The sequence below is a fragment of the Oncorhynchus gorbuscha genome, linkage group LG16 (genome assembly GCF_021184085.1).
Source record: "Oncorhynchus gorbuscha isolate QuinsamMale2020 ecotype Even-year linkage group LG16, OgorEven_v1.0, whole genome shotgun sequence".
Taxonomy (NCBI): domain Eukaryota; kingdom Metazoa; phylum Chordata; class Actinopteri; order Salmoniformes; family Salmonidae; genus Oncorhynchus; species Oncorhynchus gorbuscha.
Window position 1 is genome coordinate 31,399,411 of NC_060188.1, and position 21,859 is coordinate 31,421,269.

Sequence of the window (21,859 nt, forward strand, 5' to 3'; positions counted from 1 at the left end):
GCAAATGAATAGCGGCTCTTGTACATGCAAATAGATAGATAGCCTACTTTTAAGTGATATGGAACACTGTGTTCTTACATTTGTCATTACACCGTCCTCCTAATAGGGTTCGAGATGGACTTATAAGGGCCCATAGACCTTCATAGGGGCCCATCTGTGAACACACTCTACTTTGGTACCATTAGGGGGCGATCACGACCACCCACTAAGCAGAGCAAGCGTCCCCTCCCACGTAGGACAATGGAATTGTGAAGCGACTCCGGAGCGCGAGCAGAGCAAGGAGTAGGCATCCGAGGCAGCGTGAAAAGGGAGCAGTCAATGCCAACCTCAAAAGCAATATGGATGAATGGCCACCTAAGTGGAATTGGTGATGTCGCAGTGAGAATGCCACCACCGCACATATCACGTCTTCTTTTTCTCTTTCTTTTTCTCGGCAATCTCTGGGAAGGACTTGCTAAATCCATTCCGGACCAGGGAGCACTTGGTGAGTTACTCGTAGAGATTCGTCAAGGTTCGAGTTGAGGGGAAAGTCTGTGATGGCGAGTATGATAAGCTGCTATAGCTAACGCATTGGATGTTGTTATTATTCGTGCCCCTCTCAGTGATGAGGTTGTGTTATTATGTAACCGTCGCATTTATTCAGCTATAAATGTCTACGCACGAATGAATACAATGTAGTCGCTGCATGCTCTGGTCTTGTGGCTACTTCATTGCAGAATAGGAAACAAAGGATACTGACGTGCAGCACCCTCCCCTGATGGGCCATCTGTAGGTTAAATCTGTAAATCAATCTAATTTAACGCTAGGCAATATATCCGATCAATAGCAGTTGCATTATTCCGTTACGATGTCCAATAGCAATTAGGCTATGATGAGGCGTCAGCTTAGTTCAAACTTCTATCCCTGCCCGTTAACTTTATGTAACTTTGGAAGATCCCAACTAGATATTTTCAATTAGCAAACGGTCAATTGTCAGACACCAATGGTTAGTAGAACTTTTTTTTTTTTTTTAAATCTAAATCAATAAAATCATTCCATGTGAGAAAAATAGGCCTATAATATATTGTGCATTTGTGACTGCGAGATGGTCGACAAGCTTGTTTTGGCTACTGTCATTTGCACGCACCCATTGTTGACATTGTTCTTCTTGTTGTTGTTGTTATGTCCCAAGAGGCCTCATGAATGACCAAAGGACATTTTATAATTTCAACAATGTTTGTTTTGGGTTCACAGTACTTTTGACACATTTCATTTATCCTGTTTCAAATCAGTTTCTCAGCAGGAATCATTTCACCATTTTATATTATTATTATTATTATTATTATTATTATTATTAAAAATAGGCTGTCCTGAGTCAGTAGACTATGGTTTGCAATGAAACAAACTGATATAGGCCTGCTGCCTGTCATTGTAACTGAACAGGAGAAAGAGGGACTTTCAAGGTGCTTGAAGTGGATGCTAGTGTCAATGCTTGGTAGTGATTTAGACCCCCTCTCCCATACAGTTCCCTATCCTTCAACTGGTCCAAGCACGGTTTAGTTCAGATACTTTCAATATGTTGCAATTCCTTGTAGATGCCTCTTTTTATAGCTAAGCAGGCTTTTAAGAAGTCGTGTCCGCTATCTATATTTCATTAGCTGAGCTGTTTCCCACCAAAGAAGCCTATTTCTGGAAGATGTGCTTATTGCTTAGTGCTTTGGACAAGACTGTCAAGATGGGTAGAGCTTCTTAACCCATACATGTCAAATTCAGTGTCATTTAATAGTTTAGCTTCTCTAATCTTATCTATGAATAACCATAGATTATCCATGTGAAGACCACTAGTTTCACAGACTGAGCAAACTGGTTGTGGTTGGTCTAATAGTTTGTCCTTGCAGTATAGCTATATAGATTCAACTTTCTTGAAACACTTTCAAATGGGAAATCACATCAAAGTCGCTAGCACCTTGTTGTTATACCATGCTATTACACTGTGGGTTGATGGAAAGGATCCCAACTGGAGAGACAGGAAATGTTGATTCGTTCATTTGAAGGTGTTGTCGTCAACCATATTGATTTGTCAGACGATGTTCTTTCATTACTTTATCATGGAGCTCATGACCTCAATCTCCCCTCAGAAGTAGAAGTCCCTTTGAAGCAGTCAGAGAGTTTCCCATCCGAAGCGAAGTTGAGTCGCTGAAAGAATTAGGCTTTTGTGGATTGAACTGAGGCCGATGGGAAAAAGCTGGAGTGTCTTTCTTTTTTTAAATCGCAATAGAAGTTCCTTTCTTTTAACAGCTCAGTAGCTCAGCAAGAATGAGATGAATCACCACAGCCTATTAAAAAAAAAGTATCATATTACCAACGAAATGCTTGGTCTAGGAATTAAAAGGAAATTATTTCAGAGATCAGTGGAGGGTGATGCTGTGGACAAAGTCTAATCATGACCGACTGTCGTCTTGTCAGCTCAGCTCCTCCTGACGATTCATATTTAGTTATGGGTAGGTGTTTGGATACGTCCCAAATGGCACCCTATGTCCAATATGCCCGGGTTAAAAGTAGTGCACTTCATAGGAAATAGGGTGCCATTTGGGATGCACCACATTTTCCGGTGCACACTCTCTGCAGCATCAGTAATCAAGGCATACATATTAATGGATATACTGTTGAAATGTATTATGTAGGGATTAAACCTAGTCATGGGGATGTTCTCTATTCATCATTTAGTCTGATAGCACAATATTCAATGTAAGTCTGATGTCCCCAGAGAGCAGGTTTGTATGGTAGAAGAGAAGGATACTTAGACATACTATATATGAAAATGGTCGCATTTTTCTTTCAAACAAATTTGACTTTTCACTGACATTAGAAATCCTCATATCTGAATGATTGTCCTGAAAAGGAACTTTTGATTCCAGGTCATCTTCAGTATGATGTTAACCGTGATCTTGGTTTGTCTTAACATTATTCCATGCTGAATTCTGAGATCAGAGTGACTGAGTGGAACGTGTCTTCTCTTTGTCCTCTCTTCGTCACTTGATGTTGTTGCCATTGTAATCTGTCCATGGTGAGTCCTGCCCCTTCCCCTCTCAGTGACCTCTATGTTGTCTCCTACCCAGTTGAGGCAGTTTGTCACGAGTCCATTTGTGGCTTTCTTTTGAAGTTCGTGTTTATCTGTCTTACAAGAGCCAGGTGCTGTCTGTCATTCAGACAGAGTTACTCATACGGTTGTTGATGCTTCTATGGTACGAATCCTTGATTTTTCAAACGTCTGAGGCGTATTGCTAGCTACTTAGCGCCTGAGGTTGATTTTTTTTTTTTTTTGCGAGGACGGAGGCAGTGTTGCTATTGTTGAGTTCAGGGGTTTATGTAAAAGCATCAGCTGTGTATACTTGCAGACTGTGCCCACGGCCCAGAGCAACAACCAAAGCATGAAAAATGTGTGTTATTCTTGGGCTGTTTCTGCATGACCAACACCTAACTGTTCTAATCGGTCTGACAACCTTTGCAGCCTGCCCCGGTCTGCGGACAATAGCCGGCTGATTCCTGTCCAGGCAGAGGTCATATGTGAGCTGACTGCCATGGATTTGTGTTGTCTGTACCCCCCCATCTTTCTCCCCAATGCCGCTGGGCAGGTGAACCATACAAGCTCAAATTCATAATTGTTCAGATTCGTAATTGTTTGGCAGAACAGTCCCTTCTGTGCCCTGAGATCTAGGTTTTATTGTGTTTTTATTGAGCAAAATTATACATTTTCTTGTTTGTTTTCTATCGATGTCATGGGGTAATTTAGTGACAGGGTGGTTGTTCTGCATAGCTACACTTCAGGGGTAGTCTGTCCAAATCTATACACTGCTGCACTTTGAGCCTGTTTAATTTAGGACAACTATTCACATGAATAAAACATTTTAAAGACACGTGATCAAGGTATAAATTGATACTTATTTTAAAATACATTCCATTTTTGGGCTAAATTGTGGTCGATTTGCAGTGTACAAAGTATTATAATTAGGTTTCCGCCCCATACGCTCCAACAAAAATTGTCGGTTGTTGTTTTATCTTTTTAGGCCTCCAGCATCCATATAGATTTTACAGAGTTTTTCCTTCATTGTGGTCATTGGGGACCCCTTTTTTTCTGATGGCTTAGGGCGACAACCTCTCCAGGTCATATTATTTGACGAAAAAAATCTTGTGGACCTTTTGAAAATCTCAAAATGTAACATCTGGTTCAATTGTGATGTGAAAATGCTGTCTCACTAATCCGTCTGGGGGAAATAGCAGGCAGTGTAGAGTCGGCATACACTTATGTCAAATATGGAAGCAATGTCAAGAAGGGGACAGTTGTAATTAGCAATTCAATCGTTTCTTTTTAATTATACATTCTACTGCTGGGAGTGGAGCTGAGACACGGGCAAATGAGTTGGTTTCTACTGAAGAGTCGTAGCCTGGTCCATGATCAGTTTGTGCTGTCTTGCCAAATCATATGGTCACAATGACCATAGGAGTTGGCAAGACAGTACAATAATGATCTAGGACCAGGCTAGAAAGAGTGGGTCTATCTGACTCAGGAACTTGCTCTGACTGACATCCTGTATTAGGATTCAGAGCACCGTGCACCAGGACCAGCCAGGCTGTTTTGCTGTAGCGGTAGACTATGAAGGGGGGCTGGCTGTCTGCTGAGGAATTTTTGCCCAGGCAGCTGTACAGTGGGAGGAATCCGACTGTTGACACCTAACACCCTCTCTTCTCTCAGAGGAGACTAGTAGAGCTGTCTGGACATAGCATAGTAGCACAGCATAGCACCCCTTTGGAAATATAGACTGCCTAACACACCCGGCGCAGTCCTGCTACGACAGAGACACGCCCTACTCATTGAGTACTCAATCTTTTCTTTTATTCTATAGAATGTCTTTATTGGTTGTTCTTAAAGCACAACAAAAGTCATGTCCGTACATGGATTACTTCACAGCAAAAGTCTTCCATGGTTTTTGTGTGCAGGACACAGGTTAATGGTGCTTCTTGTTTTTTTAGACCATACAGTACTGTGTATATATAGGTGGACCGTCATTCAAGTTATACACACATGCACTTATTCTTCCTAGGCTGATGATAGCATATTTGAACAAATAGCATTTGTACTGGCCATTTTGTTGACACAGGTCACATTTTTTTGTTGTTGAAGTCTTTTAAGACCAACAACTGTTTCTTGTTTCCGCACAATGGGTGGATCCCTGAACCGTGGCTCTTTCCTCGAATTCTTGCCTTGTGATTTTATTTTCCTCCTAATGACAAGTTTATTCTGGAATGAGATTCATTTACTCCACAAGTGAGCCTGATAAAAATCTAAACAACCTGCCTTGTCTCGAAACAAGGACTGCCAGCAAGCAATACCTAAATACACTGCTCAAACAAATAAAGGGAACACTTAAACAACACAATGTAACTCCAAGTCAATCACACTTCTGTGAAATCAAACTGTCTACTAAGGAAGCAACACTGATTGACAATACACTTCACATGCTGTTGTGCAAATGGAATAGACAACAGGTGGAAATTATAGGCAATTAGCAAGACACCCCCCAATAAAAGAGTGGTTCTGCAGGTGGGGACCACAGACCACTTCTCAGTTCCTATGCTTCCAGGCTGATGTTTTGGTCACTTTTGAATGCTGGCGGTGCTTTCACTCTAGTGGTGGCATGAGACAGAGTCTACGACCCACACAAGTGGCTCAGGTAGTGCAGCTCATCCAGGATGGAACATCAATGTGAGCTGTGGCAAGAAGGTTTGCTGTGTCTGTCAGCTAGTGTCCAGAGCATGGAGGCGCTACCAGGAGACAGGCCAGTACATCAGGAGATGTGGAGGAGGCCGTAGGAGGGCAACAACCCAGCAGCAGGACCGCTACCTCCGCCTTTGTGCAAGGAGGAGCACTGCCAGAGCCCTGCAAAATGACCTCCGGCAGGCCACAAATGTGCATGTGTCTGCTCAAACGGTCAGAAACAGACTCCATTAGGGTGGTATGAGGGCCCGACGTCCACAGGTGGGGGTTGTGCTTACAGCCCAACACTGTGCAGGACGTTTGGCATTTGCCAGAGAACACCAAGATTGGCAAATTCGCCACTGGCGCCCTGTGCTCTTCACAGATGAAAGCAGGTTCACACTGAGCACATGTGACAGACGTGACAGAGTCTGGAGACACCGTGGATAACGTTCTGCTGTCTGCAACATCCTCCAGCATGACCGGTTTGGCGGTGGGTCAGTCATGGTGTGGGGTGGCATTTCTTTGGGGGGCCGCACAGCCCTCCATGTGCTCGCCAGAGGTAGTCTGACTGCCGAGATGAGATCCTCAGACCCCTTGTGAGACCATATTCTGGTGCGGTTGGCCCTGGGTTCCTCCTAATGCAAGACAATGCTAGACCTCATGTGGCTGGAGTGTGTCAGCAGCTCCTGCAAGAGGAATGCATTGATGCTATGGACTGGCCCGCCTGTTCCCCAGACCTGAATCCAATTGAGTACATCTGGGACATCATGTCTCGCTCCATCCACCAACGCCACGTTGCACCACAGACTATCCAGGAGTTGGCGGATGCTTTAGTCCAGGTCTGGGAGGAGATCCCTCAGGAGACCATCCACCATCTCATCAGGAGCATTCCCAGGCGTTGTAGGGAGGTCATACAGGTACGTGGAGGCCACACACACTACTGAGCCTCATTTTAACTTGTTTTAAGGACATTACATCAAAGTTGGATCAACCTGTAGTGTGGTTTTCTACTTTAATTTTGAGTGTGAATCCAGACCTCCATGGGTTGATAAATTTGATTTCCATTGATAATTTTTGTGTGATTTTGTTGTCAGCACGTTCAACTATGTAAAGAAAAAGCTATTTAATAAGAATATTTCATTCATTCAGATCTAGGATGTGTTATTTTAGTGTTCCCTTTATTTTTTGAGCAGTGTATATCGTTTGACTTGCTATATAGTTTTCAGTTTGGCTAGGATACTCACAGTTTATATCCAACTTTCCTGCCCTTAGTAATGGATGAATTTCTGCTCCTTGGAAAATGTGATATTTGGAATGGCTTCCAGTAAGAAACCATATCAAATCCTCTGTGGATTGGCATTTAAAACTAAGTCCCCTCATTATTTTATGTTACTATTATCTCACTTGTGTTAAATAGGCTTCCACATTTTAATATGGATTATGTTTGAGAACAGTTGACTCATTTGGCATGTAAGCTTATTTGCCACACATACCCGTTTTATAAAAATGTCCAAGGAGAATTTGCTTCCATATTCCCAAAATACAGTTGGCACACAACGTATTTTGTAAAGAAAGAATGACTCAAAAAAACTGGGAAGAAAATAACTTTTTTTTCAACACTCTAATCCAAAGCGATTTACAGGAGCAATGAGGGTTAAGTGCCTTGCTCAAGGGCACATTGAAAGGTTTTTCACCTAGTCGGCTCAGGGATTCGAAACAGAGACCTTTCAGTTATTGGCTCAATACTCTTACCTGCCGCTTTATGAAATTGCAAAGAAAATGAAAAACAGTTGCAGGAAATTATGGACACAACAACCCTTTCTCGGTGTGAGGGTGAGTGAGCTACATCGTCGCATAACCGTCATATCTTTCCTTGATTTTATTATGTTAGGTTAAGGCATGATCAGCCATAATTCAATTGTGAGATACTGACACTGTACACGGTTGTTGTATGTATGTCGGTGCCATATACCGTATGGAGATACTGTATGAAAGGCTCTGTGTATGTAATTCACCTCCACATGCAAGTTTCTCTAGCTACTCCTCTTAATCTTCTCACTGACCACATGCAGTACAAGCCAATGTGATGTCCCAGGCCAGCTTTAAACATCTGGGCTAGGCTGCAGAGATCCAAAACATCTGGACATGATGACCAAGTTGTATTACTGCATCCCAGCAAGCTGCCGTGGCCTCACTCTGACCACAGATTATTCCGAGTGTAACCAGATCGTGCAATTGTGTTTTTTTTTCTCCCTTCCAGCAGCTGTTTGATTCAGATACCACTCTTTTTGCTCAGAGTGCTACGAGTGCCTGAACACTGTAGATTCAACTCTTCTGTGAGTTATTTATTACTATCCAACACAAAAGCTTTCGATACCATTAATATGTACTAGCTGGGGTTTTGTGTGGGCGAGGGCGAGCGTGTTCTTCGATGATTGCCATGGTAACAAATTGCCCGCATTCGGCCTGTTGTGTAGACATCAGGTGCTGTGGAATTGTGACTGTTAACTATGGAAGTATCGTTCATTTGCACGCCACTCATTCATGTGGTGAAATCATGTGATTTCTATTGGATTGTTCACCACTTCCTTCTGGTGCAAATGAGCGGAAACAATTACTGTTACCCAGCAATGAAAAGTAGTGACCCCCTTAATGAAATGAATCAGTGTTCATAATTACAGATCAGAAATGACTATTGGTTTCATATGGAGCAGGGTGGCACCGGTAAAGAAAAAGCAGGGACGATGCATTTAACTCTGAGTGGATTGTAACAGTTGTGTTTCTACTTCATCAATCAGAAATGGTGCCATCTGTTTGATTGGTGTGTATTATCCTGTTTTCTCATATCAAGAGTATTTAGTGTCCTCTCCTTTTTCCTCTGTGGTAATCAAGGGGACTAGCCTCTTGTCACTGGGATCCTGGCTCTCAGGGAGAGCACAGTAGGGGGAACTGTTTGTGGACTTTGGCGTGGAACTGTGTTTTCCTGTACTAGAACAGCCTTGATGTGTCCTGTGAGTCTGTGCTTCCACATGGAACAATGTCTTGCACCAGGGCCAACATTGTCTGACCGGTGGATGGGTTTCCTCTCTGGGGATACTAAGCAGTAGTTTATGACACTTGGAAATCAGCCATATCAACCTGTGTGTACTTTTCATTTCATCGAAACTTTTACTCATGTAATGACAAGCTAAGCTATCATAGCTTGCAGAGTTAGTCAGAAACCTCCACGCATGTTACGACAAAAGCAGCAAACCATTCACTTTCTAAGCTTATCTTATGCTGGAGAGGAGCTGTAATTATTCTGAAATGTCTTGCTAAAGATGAAGTGCTTTTGGGGCCCTGCTTGTGTGTAACCAAAGATAGCATTTTTAGCATGTAGGTGGTAGGGTTCAAGCTGAAAGTCTCATCCAAAGCTTTAACCCAACTTTAAGGACCCCTAACAACCTTCACACACCATATATCTCTCCCTCTGGGCCTTGGTAGATAATGGTGTTGAGGCCTGAGAGAGATCCTCTCTACTGATGTGCTCCAGCTGTGGACCTAACCATGGACCCCCCCCCCACCCACCATGTCTCTCTCTCTTTGCTCTCTCTCTCTCTCTCTCCCCCTCTCTGTGCAGCCTGAGGAAGTCCATCATGATGACTTCCAGCAGGTCAATGCGAGTAGGGAGGAGGTGATTTGGTTTGATTTATCTCCTCTTAACTCTCTCCTCGCCCTTGGTACCTCTACCTCAAACCCTTTGTGTTTCATTTGGGTTAAGAGTGAGTCAGTCTTCTTAGATCAAAGAGTTTCCAAGGAGGTTTGACCTTGCTCACAGCAGAAGGACAGACTGTGATTGTGACACGTCAGCCTTCCATCCTATCTGCCCTCTCAGGAAACTCACCCAAACAGTTTTACAAGGCTGTCCAGATTGAGGAAGCCCTTATGGGGAAAACCCCCCACCAGATTTCACATATTTTGCACATGCAACAATTAATTTTGTAATGTTGTTATTATTATAAATAATGTAAAACCATGTGGTTTTGGAAAACTTCACATGAAATTCTGTGAAATCTGACTATGTACTCTCTCATCATTGATTACATTTTTTTAAATCTGAGGGTTTTCAAATTGCTGAGAGAAGTACAATTGATCAATGATGAGAAAATTGTCAGATTAACAAATAACTAAAAAGGCAGTGCAGACGGCACTCATTTGCTACATGCAGAGATGTACTGTATGATAGGTAATGAATGTGTAGGGGACTTTGAGAATTCTACAACAACATAAAGTATTACCGGTACACAGTTTAGCTCAACAGTGTGCCATTTAGCTTGAAGCTAAAATCCTTCATTGAAACAATACCAAAGCTGTCACTCCACCTGTGTTTTGGCGAAAAGCTGAGCAATGGGCCTGGAGAAATGTAACCCACTCTCAAATTCGTAGACAGAGCAAAATTATATTTTTAGCCATGTTTTGTGGCTATACAGTGTTTGTTTACATTTGCTGTTTACAAACATTGTAGTAAAACGAGCTTGTATTTTGGGTTGAACTAAGCTGATGAGGCATTTATAAGTTAAATTCTTCAAGAATCAATGGGTATATACAGTTGATGTCGGAAGTTTACATACAGCTTAGCCAAATACATTTAAACTCAGTTTTTCACAATTCCTGACATTTAATCCTAGTAAAAATGAGGTTAGGATGACCACTTTATTTTAAGAATGTGAAATGTCAGAATAATAGTAGAGATAATTATTTAAGCTTTTAAGTCTTTATTAACTAACATTCCCAGTGGGTCAGAAGCTTACCTACACTCAATTAATATTTGGTAGCATTGTTTTTAAATTGTTTAACTGGGTTCAAACGTTTCAGGTAGCCTTTCACAAGCTTCCCACAATAAGTTTGGTGAATTTTGGCCCATTCTGTTATGCTGGTGAATGAGGACCCAAAAGCGACTTAGCGAAAACAGAGTCTTTATTCCAGTAACTGGCAAAAGTATACTCCTGGACAATATAAGAAGAAAACAAAACATGAAAAACTAAAATCCACTCATAGTGATGAGGACAGACTGGAGACTCGACCATTGACTGCAGGTTGCCTCGGGAAGGCACCGACCGTAGCAGACTTAGACACCTGCTCACACGCAGCATCTGAAGGAGACAAGACACGACAGGGCGAGACAATGACACAGCACAGCGAACATCATATAAGGATCCGACAAGGACAGAAGCGGAAAACAAGGGGAGAAATAGGGACTCTAATCAGACGACAAAATAGGGGACAGGTGTGAAAAGACTAAATGAGTGAGTTAGGAGAATGAGGAACAGCTGGGAGCAGGAACGGAACGATAGAGAGAGGAGAGAGAGGGAGGGGGAGAGAGAGGGATAGAAAAAGGGAACGAACCTAATAAGACCAGCAGGGGGAAAACGAACAGAAGGGAAAGCATAATGACAAGACAATATAAGACAAAACATGACAGTACCCCCACTCACCGAGCGCCTCCTGGCGCACTCGAGGAGGAATCCTGGCGGCAACGGAGGAAATCATCAATCAGCGAACGGTCCAGCACGTCCCGAGATGGAACCCAACTCCTCTCCTCAGGACCGTAACCCTCCCAATCCACTAAGTACTGGTGACCACGTCCCCGAGAACGCATGTCCATGATCCTACGTACCTTGTAAATAGGTGCGCCCTCGACAAGGACGGGGGGAGGAAGACGAACGGGGTGCGAAGAAAGGGCTTGACACAGGAGACATGGAAGACAGGATGGACGCGACGAAGATGTCGCGGAAGAAGCAGTCGCACAGCGACAGGATTGACGACCTGGGAGACACGGAACGGACCAATGAACCGCGGAGTCAACTTACGAGAAGCTGTCATAAGGGGAAGGTTACGAGTGGAAAGCCACACTCTCTGGCCGCGACAATACCTAGGACTCTTAATCCTACGTTTATTGGCGGCTCTCACAGTCTGCGCCCTGTAACGGCAAAGTGCAGACCTCACCCTCCTCCAGGTGCGCTCACAACGTTGGACAAACGCCTGAGCGGAGGGAACGCTGGACTCGGCGAGCTGGGACGAGAACAGAGGAGGCTGGTAACCCAGACTACTCTGAAACGGAGATAGCCCGGTAGCAGACGAAGGAAGCGAGTTGTGAGCGTATTCTGCCCAGGGGAGCTGTTCTGCCCAAGACGCAGGGTTTCTAAAAGAAAGGCTGCGTAGTATGCGACCAATAGTCTGATTGGCCCTTTCTGCTTGACCGTTAGACTGGGGATGAAAACCGGAAGAGAGACTGACGGAAACACCAATCAAACGACAGAACTCCCTCCAAAACTGTGACGTGAATTGCGGACCTCTGTCTGAAACGGCGTCTAACGGGAGGCCATGAATTCTGAACACATTCTCGATGATGATTTGTGCCGTCTCCTTAGCGGAAGGAAGCTTAGCGAGGGGAATGTGCCGCCTTAGAGAACCTATCGACAACCGTAAGAATCACAGTCTTCCCCGCAGACGAAGGCAGACCGGTAATGAAGTCTAAGGCGATGTGAGACCATGGTCGAGAAGGAATGGGAAGCGGTCTGAGACGACCGGCAGGAGGAGAGTTACCTGACTTAGTCTGCGCGCAGTCCGAACAAGCAGCCACGAAACGGCGCGTGTCACGCTCCTGAGTAGGCCACCAGAAGCGCTGGCGAATAGAAGCAAGAGTACCTTGAACGCCGGGATGGCCAGCTAACTTGGCAGAGTGAGCCCACTGAAGAACAGCCAGACGAGTAGAAACAGGAACGAAAAGAAGGTTACTAGGACAAGCGCGCAGCGACGCAGTGTGAGTGAGTGCTTGCTTAACCTGTCTCTCAATTCCCCAGACTGTCAACCCGACAACACGCCCATAAGGAAGAATCCCCTCGGGATCAGTAGAAGCCACAGAAGAACTAAAGAGACGGGATAAGGCATCAGGCTTGGTGTTCTTATTACCCGGGCGATAAGAAATCACAAACTCGAAACGAGCGAAAAACAACGCCCAACGAGCTTGACGTGCATTAAGTCGTTTGGCAGAACGGATGTACTCAAGGTTCTTATGGTCAGTCCAAACGACAAAAGGAACGGTCGCCCCCTCCAACCACTGTCGCCATTCGCCTAGGGCTAAGCGGATGGCGAGCAGTTCGCGGTTACCCACATCATAGTTGCGTTCCGATGGCGACAGGCGATGAGAAAAATAAGCGCAAGGATGAACCTTATCGTCAGACTGGAAGCGCTGGGATAGAATGGCTCCCACGCCCACCTCTGAAGCGTCAACCTCGACAATGAATTGTTTAGTGACGTCAGGAGTAACGAGGATAGGAGCGGACGTAAAACGCTTCTTGAGGAGATCAAAAGCTCCCTGGGCGGAACCGGACCACTTAAAGCACGTCTTGACAGAAGTAAGAGCTGTGAGAGGGGCAGCAACTTGACCGAAATTATGAATGAAACGCCGATAGAAATTAGCGAAACCTAGAAAGCGCTGCAACTCGACACGTGACCTTGGAACGGGCCAATCACTGACAGCCTGGACCTTAGCGGGATCCATCTGAATGCCTTCAGCGGAAATAACAGAACCGAGAAAAGTGACGGAGGAGACATGAAAGGCGCACTTCTCAGCCTTCACGTAGAGACAATTCTCTAAAAGGCGCTGGAGTACACGTCGAATGTGCTGAACATGAATCTCGAGTGACGGTGAAAAAAATCAGGATATCGTCAAGGTAGACAAAAACAAAGATGTTCAGCATGTCTCTCAGTACATCATTAACTAATGCCTGAAAAACAGCTGGAGCATTAGCGAGACCAAACGGCAGAACCAGGTACTCAAAATGCCCTAACGGAGTGTTAAACGCCGTTTTCCACTCGTCCCCCTCTCTGATGCGCACGAGATGGTAAGCATTACGAAGGTCCAACTTAGTAAAGAACCTGGCTCCCTGCAGAATCTCGAAGGCTGATGACATAACGGGAAGCGGATAATGATTCTTAACCGTTATGTCATTCAGCCCTCGATAATCCACGCAGGGGCGCAGAGTACCGTCTTTCTTCTTAACAAAAAAACCCCCACCCCGGCAGGAGAGGAAGAAGGCACTACGGTGCCGGCGTCAAGAGAAACAGACAAATAATCCTCGAGAGCCTTACGTTCGGGAGCTGACAGAGAGTATAGTCTATCCCGAGGGGGAGTGGTCCCCGGAAGGAGATCAATACTACAATCATACGACCGGTGAGGAGGAAGGGAGTTGGCTCTGGACCGACTGAAGACCGTGCGCAGATCATGATATTCCTCCGGCACTCCTGTCAAATCACCAGGTTCCTCCTGAGAAGAGGGGACAGAAGAAACAGGAGGGATTGCAGACATTAAACACTTCACATGACAAGAAACGTTCCAGGATAGGATAGAATTACTAGACCAATTAATAGAAGGATTATGACATACTAGCCAGGGATGACCCAAAACAACAGGTGTAAAAGATGAACGAAAAATCAAAAAGGAAATAGTCTCACTGTGGTTACCAGATACTGTGAGGGTTAAAGGTAGTGTCTCATATCTGATACTGGGGAGATGACTACCATCTAAGGCAAACATAGGCGTGGGCTTCCCTAACTGTCTGAGAGGAATGTCATGTTTCCGAGCCCATGCTTCGTCCATAAAACAACCCTCAGCCCCAGAGTCTATCAAGGCACTGCATGAAGCAGCCGAACCGGTCCAGCGTAGATGGACCGACATAGTAGTACAGGATCTTGATGGAGAGACCTGAGTAGTAGCGCTCACCAGTAGCCCTCCGCTTACTGATGAGCTCTCTTTTACTGGACATGAATTGACAAAATGTCCAGCAATACCGCAATAGAGGCACAGGCGGTTGGTCATCCTCCGTTCCCTCTCCTTAGTCGAGATGCGAATACCTCCCAGCTGCATGGGCTCAGTCTCTGAGCCGGAGGAAGGAGATGGTTGCGATGCGGAGAGGGGAAACACCGTTAACGCGAGCTCTCTTCCACGAGCTCGGTGACGAAGATCTACCCGTCGTTCTATGCGGATGGCGAGTGCAATCAAAGAGTCCACACTGGAAGGAACCTCCCGGGAGAGAATCTCATCCTTAACCTTTGCGTGGAGTCCCTCCAGAAAACGAGCGAGCAGCGCCGGCTCGTTCCAGTCACTAGAGGCAGCAAGAGTGCGAAACTCTATAGAGTAATCCGTTATGGATCGATCACCTTGACATAGGGAAGCCAGGGCCCTAGAAGCCTCCCTACCAAAAACTGAACGATCAAAAACCCGTATCATCTCCTCTTTAAAGTTCAGGTAATTGTTAGAACAATCAGCCCATGCCTCCCAGATAGCTGTGCCCCACTCTCGAGCCCGGCCAGTAAGGAGTGATATGACGTAAGCAACCCGAGCTCTCTCTCTTGAGTATGTGTTGGGTTGGAGAGAGAGAACACAATATCACACTGGGTGAGAAAGGAGCGGCACTCAGTGGGCTGCCCGGAGTAACAAGGTGGGTTATTAACCCTAGGTTCCGGAGACTCGGCAGACCAGGAAGTAGCTGGTGGCACGAGACGAAGACTCTGGAACTGTCCAGAGAGGTCGGAAACCTGAGCGGCCAGGGTCTCAACGGCATGACGAGCAGCAGACAATTCCTGCTCGTGTCTGCCGAGCATAGCTCCCTGGATCTCGGCGGCAGTGTTATGAGAATCCGTAGTCGCTCGGGGGTCCATTCTTGGTCGGATCCTTCTGTTATGCTGGTGAATGAGGACCCAAAAGCGACTTAGCGAAAACAGAGTCTTTATTCCAGTAACTGGCAAAAGTATACTCCTGGACAATATAAGAAGAAAACAAAACATGAAAAACTAAAATCCACTCGTAGTGACGAGGACAGACTGGAGACTCGACCATTGACTGCAGGTTGCCTCGGGAAGGCACCGACCGTAGCAGACTTAGACACCTGCTCACATGCAGCATCTGAAGGAGACAAGACACGACAGGGCGAGACAATGACACAGCACAGCGAACATCATATAAGGATCCGACAAGGACAGAAGCGGAAAACAAGGGGAGAAATAGGGACTCTAATCAGACGACAAAATAGGGGACAGGTGTGAAAAGACTAAAAATGAGTGAGTTAGGAGAATGAGGAACAGCTGGGAGCAGCAACGGAACGATAGAGAGAGGAGAGAGAGGGAGGGGGAGAGAGAGGGATAGAAAAAGGGAACGAACCTAATAAGACCAGCAGGGGGAAAACGAACAGAAGGGAAAGCATAATGACAAGACAATATCAGACAAAACATGACACATTCCTCCTGACAGAGCTGGTGTAACTGAGTCAGGTTTGTAGGCCTCCTTGCTCGCACACTCTTTTTCAGTTTTGCCCACATTTTCTATAGGATTGAGGTCAGAGTTTTGTGATGGCCACTCCAATACCTCAACTTTGTTGTCCTTAAGCCATTTTGCCACAACTTTGGAAGTATGCTTGGGGTCATTGTTCATTTGGAAGACCCATTTGCGACCAAGCTTTAACTTCCTGATTTCGTGAGATGTTGCTTCAATATATCCACATAATTTTCCTTCCTCATGCTGCCATCTATTTTGTGAAGTGCACCAGTCCCTCCTGCAGCAAATGTCCCCTTCATGTTTGGGATGGTGATCTTCAGTCTGCAAGCCCCCTTATTCCTCCAAACATAACGATGGTCATTATGGCCAAACAGTTCTATTTTTGTTTCATCAGACCAGAGGACATTTCTCCAAAAACTACGATCTTTGTCCCCATGTGAAGTTGCAAACCGTAGTCTGGCTTTTTTCATGGCGGTTTTGGAGCAGTGGTTTCTTACTTGCTGGGCGGCCTTTCAGGTTATGTTGATATAGGACATTTTACTGTGGATATAGATACTTTTGTACCTGTTCCTCCAGCATCTTCACAAGGTGCTTGCACTTTTCGCACCGAAGTATGTTAATCTTTCGCCAGGTCGCAATTGTCAATGAGAACTTGTTCTCAACTTGCATACCTGGTTAAATAAACGTGAAATAAAAAATAAATAAAATAAATTCTCTAGGAGACCGATCGCGTCTCCTTCCTGAGCGGTATGACGGCTGCGTGGTCCCATGGTGTTTATACTAGCATACTATTGTTTGAACAGATGAACGTGGTACCTTCAGACGTTTGGAAATTGCTCCCATGGATGAACCAGACTTGTGGAGGTCTACAATGTTTTGAATATCAGAAGCTTATAAAGCCATGACATAATTCCTGAAATTTTCCAAGCCGTTTAAAAGGCACAGTCAATTTAGTGTATGTAAACTTCTGATCCACTGGAATTGTGATACAGTGAATTATAAGTGAAATAATCTGTCTGTAAACAATTGTTGGAAAAATGACTTGTGTCATGCACAAAGTAGATATCCTAAACGACTTGTCAAAACTATAGTTTGTTAATAAGAAAGTTTTACTGACTCCAACATAAGTGTATGTAAACTTCCAACTTCAACTGTATCATTAAGTCCAAAAATGGATATAGCAACTAAGGATTCCAGCTTTTTTTTTAAACATACCATTTCATTACCTACCTTACCAAAACAACGTGTGAAATCATATTTTCACATATGTTGAGCTGAAATGTTCGCGTGAAAACATAAGACACGTGTGATGTACATTGTTCACGTGTATTCAATGTAGAGTTCACATGATACCACCACCTTTTCCCATATGAGGAGAATCCCATTTTTCACCTCGCATATGAATTGCAGTTTTACAAGAAACTAGCATTTGTTGTTTACAAACATTGTAGTAAAACAAGCTTGTATTTTGGGTTGAACTAAGCTGATGAGGCATTTAAAAGTTATGTTTTTATAAGTTAAACATTCAAATGTTGTCATGTGTAGTTTCGTGGTATCACATGTTGAAATGTTGCATCCCCATTTATTTCACATTAAATCATGTTTTCACATGTGCTCAAATATTTTCACATGTGTAGTTTCTTGATATCGCATGTTGCTTTTACATTTTGTCAAATTATCGCATTAACTTCACATAAGATCACGTGAGATTCATGTGGTTTTTCCATAAGGGAAGTTCTTACCCCACGTCAGATACAAGTTCTACGGAGCTATTCATCAGTCAAAGTGCTCCACCATATCAAGCAGTCTCGGGAGAGCTGTCTGTCTGACTGACTGACTGGATGGAGGGCCCAGAGTCTGCTGGCTACTGATGAGGGTCACAGGCAAGGACAGACATTCCTGCATGGCTGTGGTCTGTATGCTCCTGCTCCCCCCACCTCTCTCTCCTTTAACAAACAAGACTGCTATCTCTCTGTGACGGAGCCCTTGTTACTGAATTGCATTCTGGAACAATTACTGCTTGCACTGAGACCACCTGATAGTGAGTGTGTAATCGATGGCACATTTTAACAAGAAGAGACCGCAGCAGTGTGTATAGGTATCGGGACAGAGGAGCTAAAGACACACAATGAAGATGATCTCCATTTTACACCCTCGTTCAGTGGAGGCATCCTCCTCGGTGAATTTCATAAAAATAGTGAAACATTAAAGTTATCATTTTTAGATTCAACTATACTGAATATATTCACATCACCAAATAATTTATTAAAACTAGAGGTCGACCGATTATGATGTTTTCAATGCAGATACAGATTATAGGAGAACAAAAAAAGCCGATTTACAAATAAATGTATTTGTAATAATGACTAATACATCAATAAAATAAATGTAGCCTTAAATAAATAATGAAACATGTTGAATTTGGTTTAAATAATGGAAAAACAAAGTGTTGGAGAAGAAAGTAAAAGTGCAATATGTGCCATGTAAGAAAGCTAACGTTTAAGTTCCTTGCTCAGGACATGAGAACATATGAAAGCTGGTGGTTCTTTTTAACATGAGTCTTCAATATTCCCAGGTAAGAAGTTTTAGGTTGTAGTTATTATAGGACTATTTCTCTCTATACCATTTGTATTTCATATACCTTTGACTATTGGATGGTCTTATAGGCACTTTAGTATTGCCAGTGTAACAGTATAGCTTCCGTCCCACTCCTCGCCCATACCTGGGCTCGAACCAGGAACACATTGACAACAGCCACCCTCGAAGCAGCGTTACCCATGCAGAGCAAGGGGAATAACTACTCCAAGTCTCAGAGCAAGTGACATTTAAAACGCGATTAGCGCGCACCCCGCTAACCATTTCACATCGGTTACACTAGCCTCAATCTCGTGAGTTGATGGGCTTGAAGTCATAAACAGCGCAATGCTTGAAGCACAGCAAAGAGCTGCTGGCAAAACGCACGAAAGTGCTGCTTGAATGAATGCGAATGAGCCTGCTGGGGCCTACCATTGCTCAGTCAGACTGCTTGATGAAATCATAGACTTAATTATAACATGACACATAGAAATACGAAATACATTAATATGGTTGAATCCGTAAACTAATCATCTCGAAAACAAGACGTTTATTCTTTCAGTGAAATACGGAACCGTTCCGTATTTTATCTAACGGGTGGCATCCATAAGTCTAAATATTCCTGTTACATTGCACAACCTTCAATGTTGTCATAATTACGTAAAATTCTGGCAAATTAGGCAGCCCAATCTGTTGCATATACACTGACTCTGCGTGCAATGAACGCAAGAGAAGTGACAATTTCACCTGGTTAATATTGCCTGCTAACCTGGATTTCTTTTAGCTAAATATGCAGGTTTACAAATATATACTTCTGTGTATTGATTTTAAGAAAGGCATTGATGTTTATGGTTAGGTACACATTAGAGCAAGGACAGTCCTTTTTCGCGAATACGCACCGCATCGATTATATGCAACGCAGGACACGCTAGATAAACTAGTAATATCATCAACCATGTGTAGTTAACTAGTGATTTATGATTGATTGATTGTTTTTTATAGGATACGTTTAATGCTAGCTAGAAACTTACCGTGGCGTACTGCATTTGTGTAACAGGCGGGCTCCTCGGAGTGCAATGAGAGGCAGGTGGTTAGTGCGTTGGACTAGTTAACTGTAATGTTGCAAGATTGAATCCCCGAGCTGACAAGGTAAAAATCTGTCGTTCTGCCCCTGAACAAGGCAGTTAACCCACCGTTCCTAGGCCGTCATTGAACTTAAGAATGTGTTCTTAACTGACTTGCCTAGTTAAATAAAGATTCAATAAAGGTGTCAAAAAAAAACTTGAAATATGTCCTAATTAATCAGCCATTCCAATTAATTGGTCGACCTCTAATTAAAACACACTGTTTTGCAATCAAGGCCTACAGTAGCTGCCGGAACTCTATAGGGTAGCACCATGGTATAGCCGGAGGACAGATAGTTTCCGTTCTCCTCTGGGTACATTGACTTCAATAGAAAATCTAGGAGGCTTATGATTCTCACCCACATCCAAAGACATGCACAGTAATTATGACAACTTTCAGAGGACATCCTCCAACCTATCAGAGCTCTTGCAGGATGAACTGACATATTGTACACCCAATCAAAGGATCAGATAATGAATCTAGCTAATTTGCACAGCAGTGCATAAAACGAAGAAGCAAGAGAGAGAAAGAGCTAGCTACATTGCCTTGCGAAAGTATTCGGCCCCCTTGAAATTTGTGACCTTTTGCCACATTTCAGGCTTCAAACATAAATATATAAAACTGTATTTTTTTTGTGAAGAATCAACAACAAGTGGGACACAATCCTGAAGTGGAACAACATTTATTGGATATTTCAAACTTTTTTAACAAATCAAAAACTGAAAAATTGGGCGTGCAAAATTATTCAGCCCCCTTAAGTTAATACTTTGTAGCGCCACCTTTTGCTGCGATTACAGCTGTAAGTCGCTTGGGGTATGTCTCTATCAGTTTTGCACGTCGAGAGACTGAAATTTTTTCCCATTCCTCCTTGCAAAACAGCTCGAGCTCAGTGAGGTTGGATGGAGAGCATTTGTGAACAGCAGTTTTCAGTTCTTTCCACAGATTCTCGATTGGATTCAGGTCTGGACTTTGACTTGGCCATTCTAACACCTGGATATGTTTATTTTGGAACCATTCCATTGTAGATTTTGCTTTATGTTTTGGATCATTGTCTTGTTGGAAGACAAATCTCCGTCCCGGTCTCAGGTCTTTTGCAGACTCCATCAGGTTTTCTTCCAGAATGGTCCTGTATTTGGCTCCATCCATCTTCCCATCAATTTTAACCATCTTCCCTGTCCCTGCTGAAGAAAAGCAGGCCCAAACCATGATGCTGCCACCACCATGTTTGACAGTGGGGATGGAGTGTTCAGGGTGATGCGCTGTATTGCTTTTACGCCAAACATAACGTTTTGCATTGTTGCCAAAAAGTTCAATTTTGGTTTCATCTGACCAGAGCACCTTATTCCACATGTTTGGTGTGTCTCCCAGGTGGCTTGTGGCAAACTTTAAACAACACTTTTATGGATATCTTTAAGAAATGGCTTTCTTCTTGCCACTCTTCCATAAAGGCCAGATTTGTGCAATATACGACTGATTGTTGTCATTTACATTACATTTAAGTCATTTAGCAGACGCTCTTATCGAGAGCGACTTACAAATTGGTGCATTCACCTTATGACATCCAGTGGAACAGCCACTTGTACAGTTGTCCTATGGACAGAGTGTCCCACCTCAGCTGTAGATCTCTGCAGTTCATCCAGAGTGATCATGGGCCTCTTAGCTGCATCTCTGATCAGTCTTCTCTTTGTATGAGCTGAAAGTTTAGAGGGACGGCCAGGTCTTGGTAGATTTGCAGTGGTCTGATACTCCTTCCATTTCAATATTATCGCTTGCACAGTGCTCCTTGGGATGTTTAAAGCTTGGGAAATCTTTTTGTATCCAAATCTGGCTTTAAACTTCTTCACAACAGTATCTCGGACCTGCCTGGTGTGTTCCTTGTTCTTCATGATGCTCTCTGCGCTTTTAACGGACCTCTGAGACTATCACAGTGCAGGTGCATTTATACGGAGACTTGATTACACACAGGTGGATTGTATTTATCATCATTAGTCATTTAGGTCAACATTGGATCATTCAGAGATCCTCACTGAACTTCTGGAGAGAGTTTGCTGCACTGAAAGTAAAGGGGCTGAATAATTTAGCACGCCCAATTTTTCAGTTTTTGATTT

The 21,859-nt window shown here is 43.8% G+C and overlaps 1 protein-coding gene across 1 annotated transcript in view; it reads left to right on the plus strand.

Moving 5' to 3' along the window:
- The first annotated feature begins 211 nt into the window (after positions 1-211).
- LOC123998837 (protein FAM171A2-like) overlaps positions 212-21,859 on the plus strand; it is a 69,071-nt gene continuing 47,423 nt past the window's right edge. Inside the window, exon 1 of the mRNA XM_046304034.1 lies at positions 212-484. Coding sequence (XP_046159990.1) covers positions 319-484 — 166 coding nt within the window. The 5' untranslated portion in view covers positions 212-318. The remainder of the gene's footprint in view (positions 485-21,859) is intronic.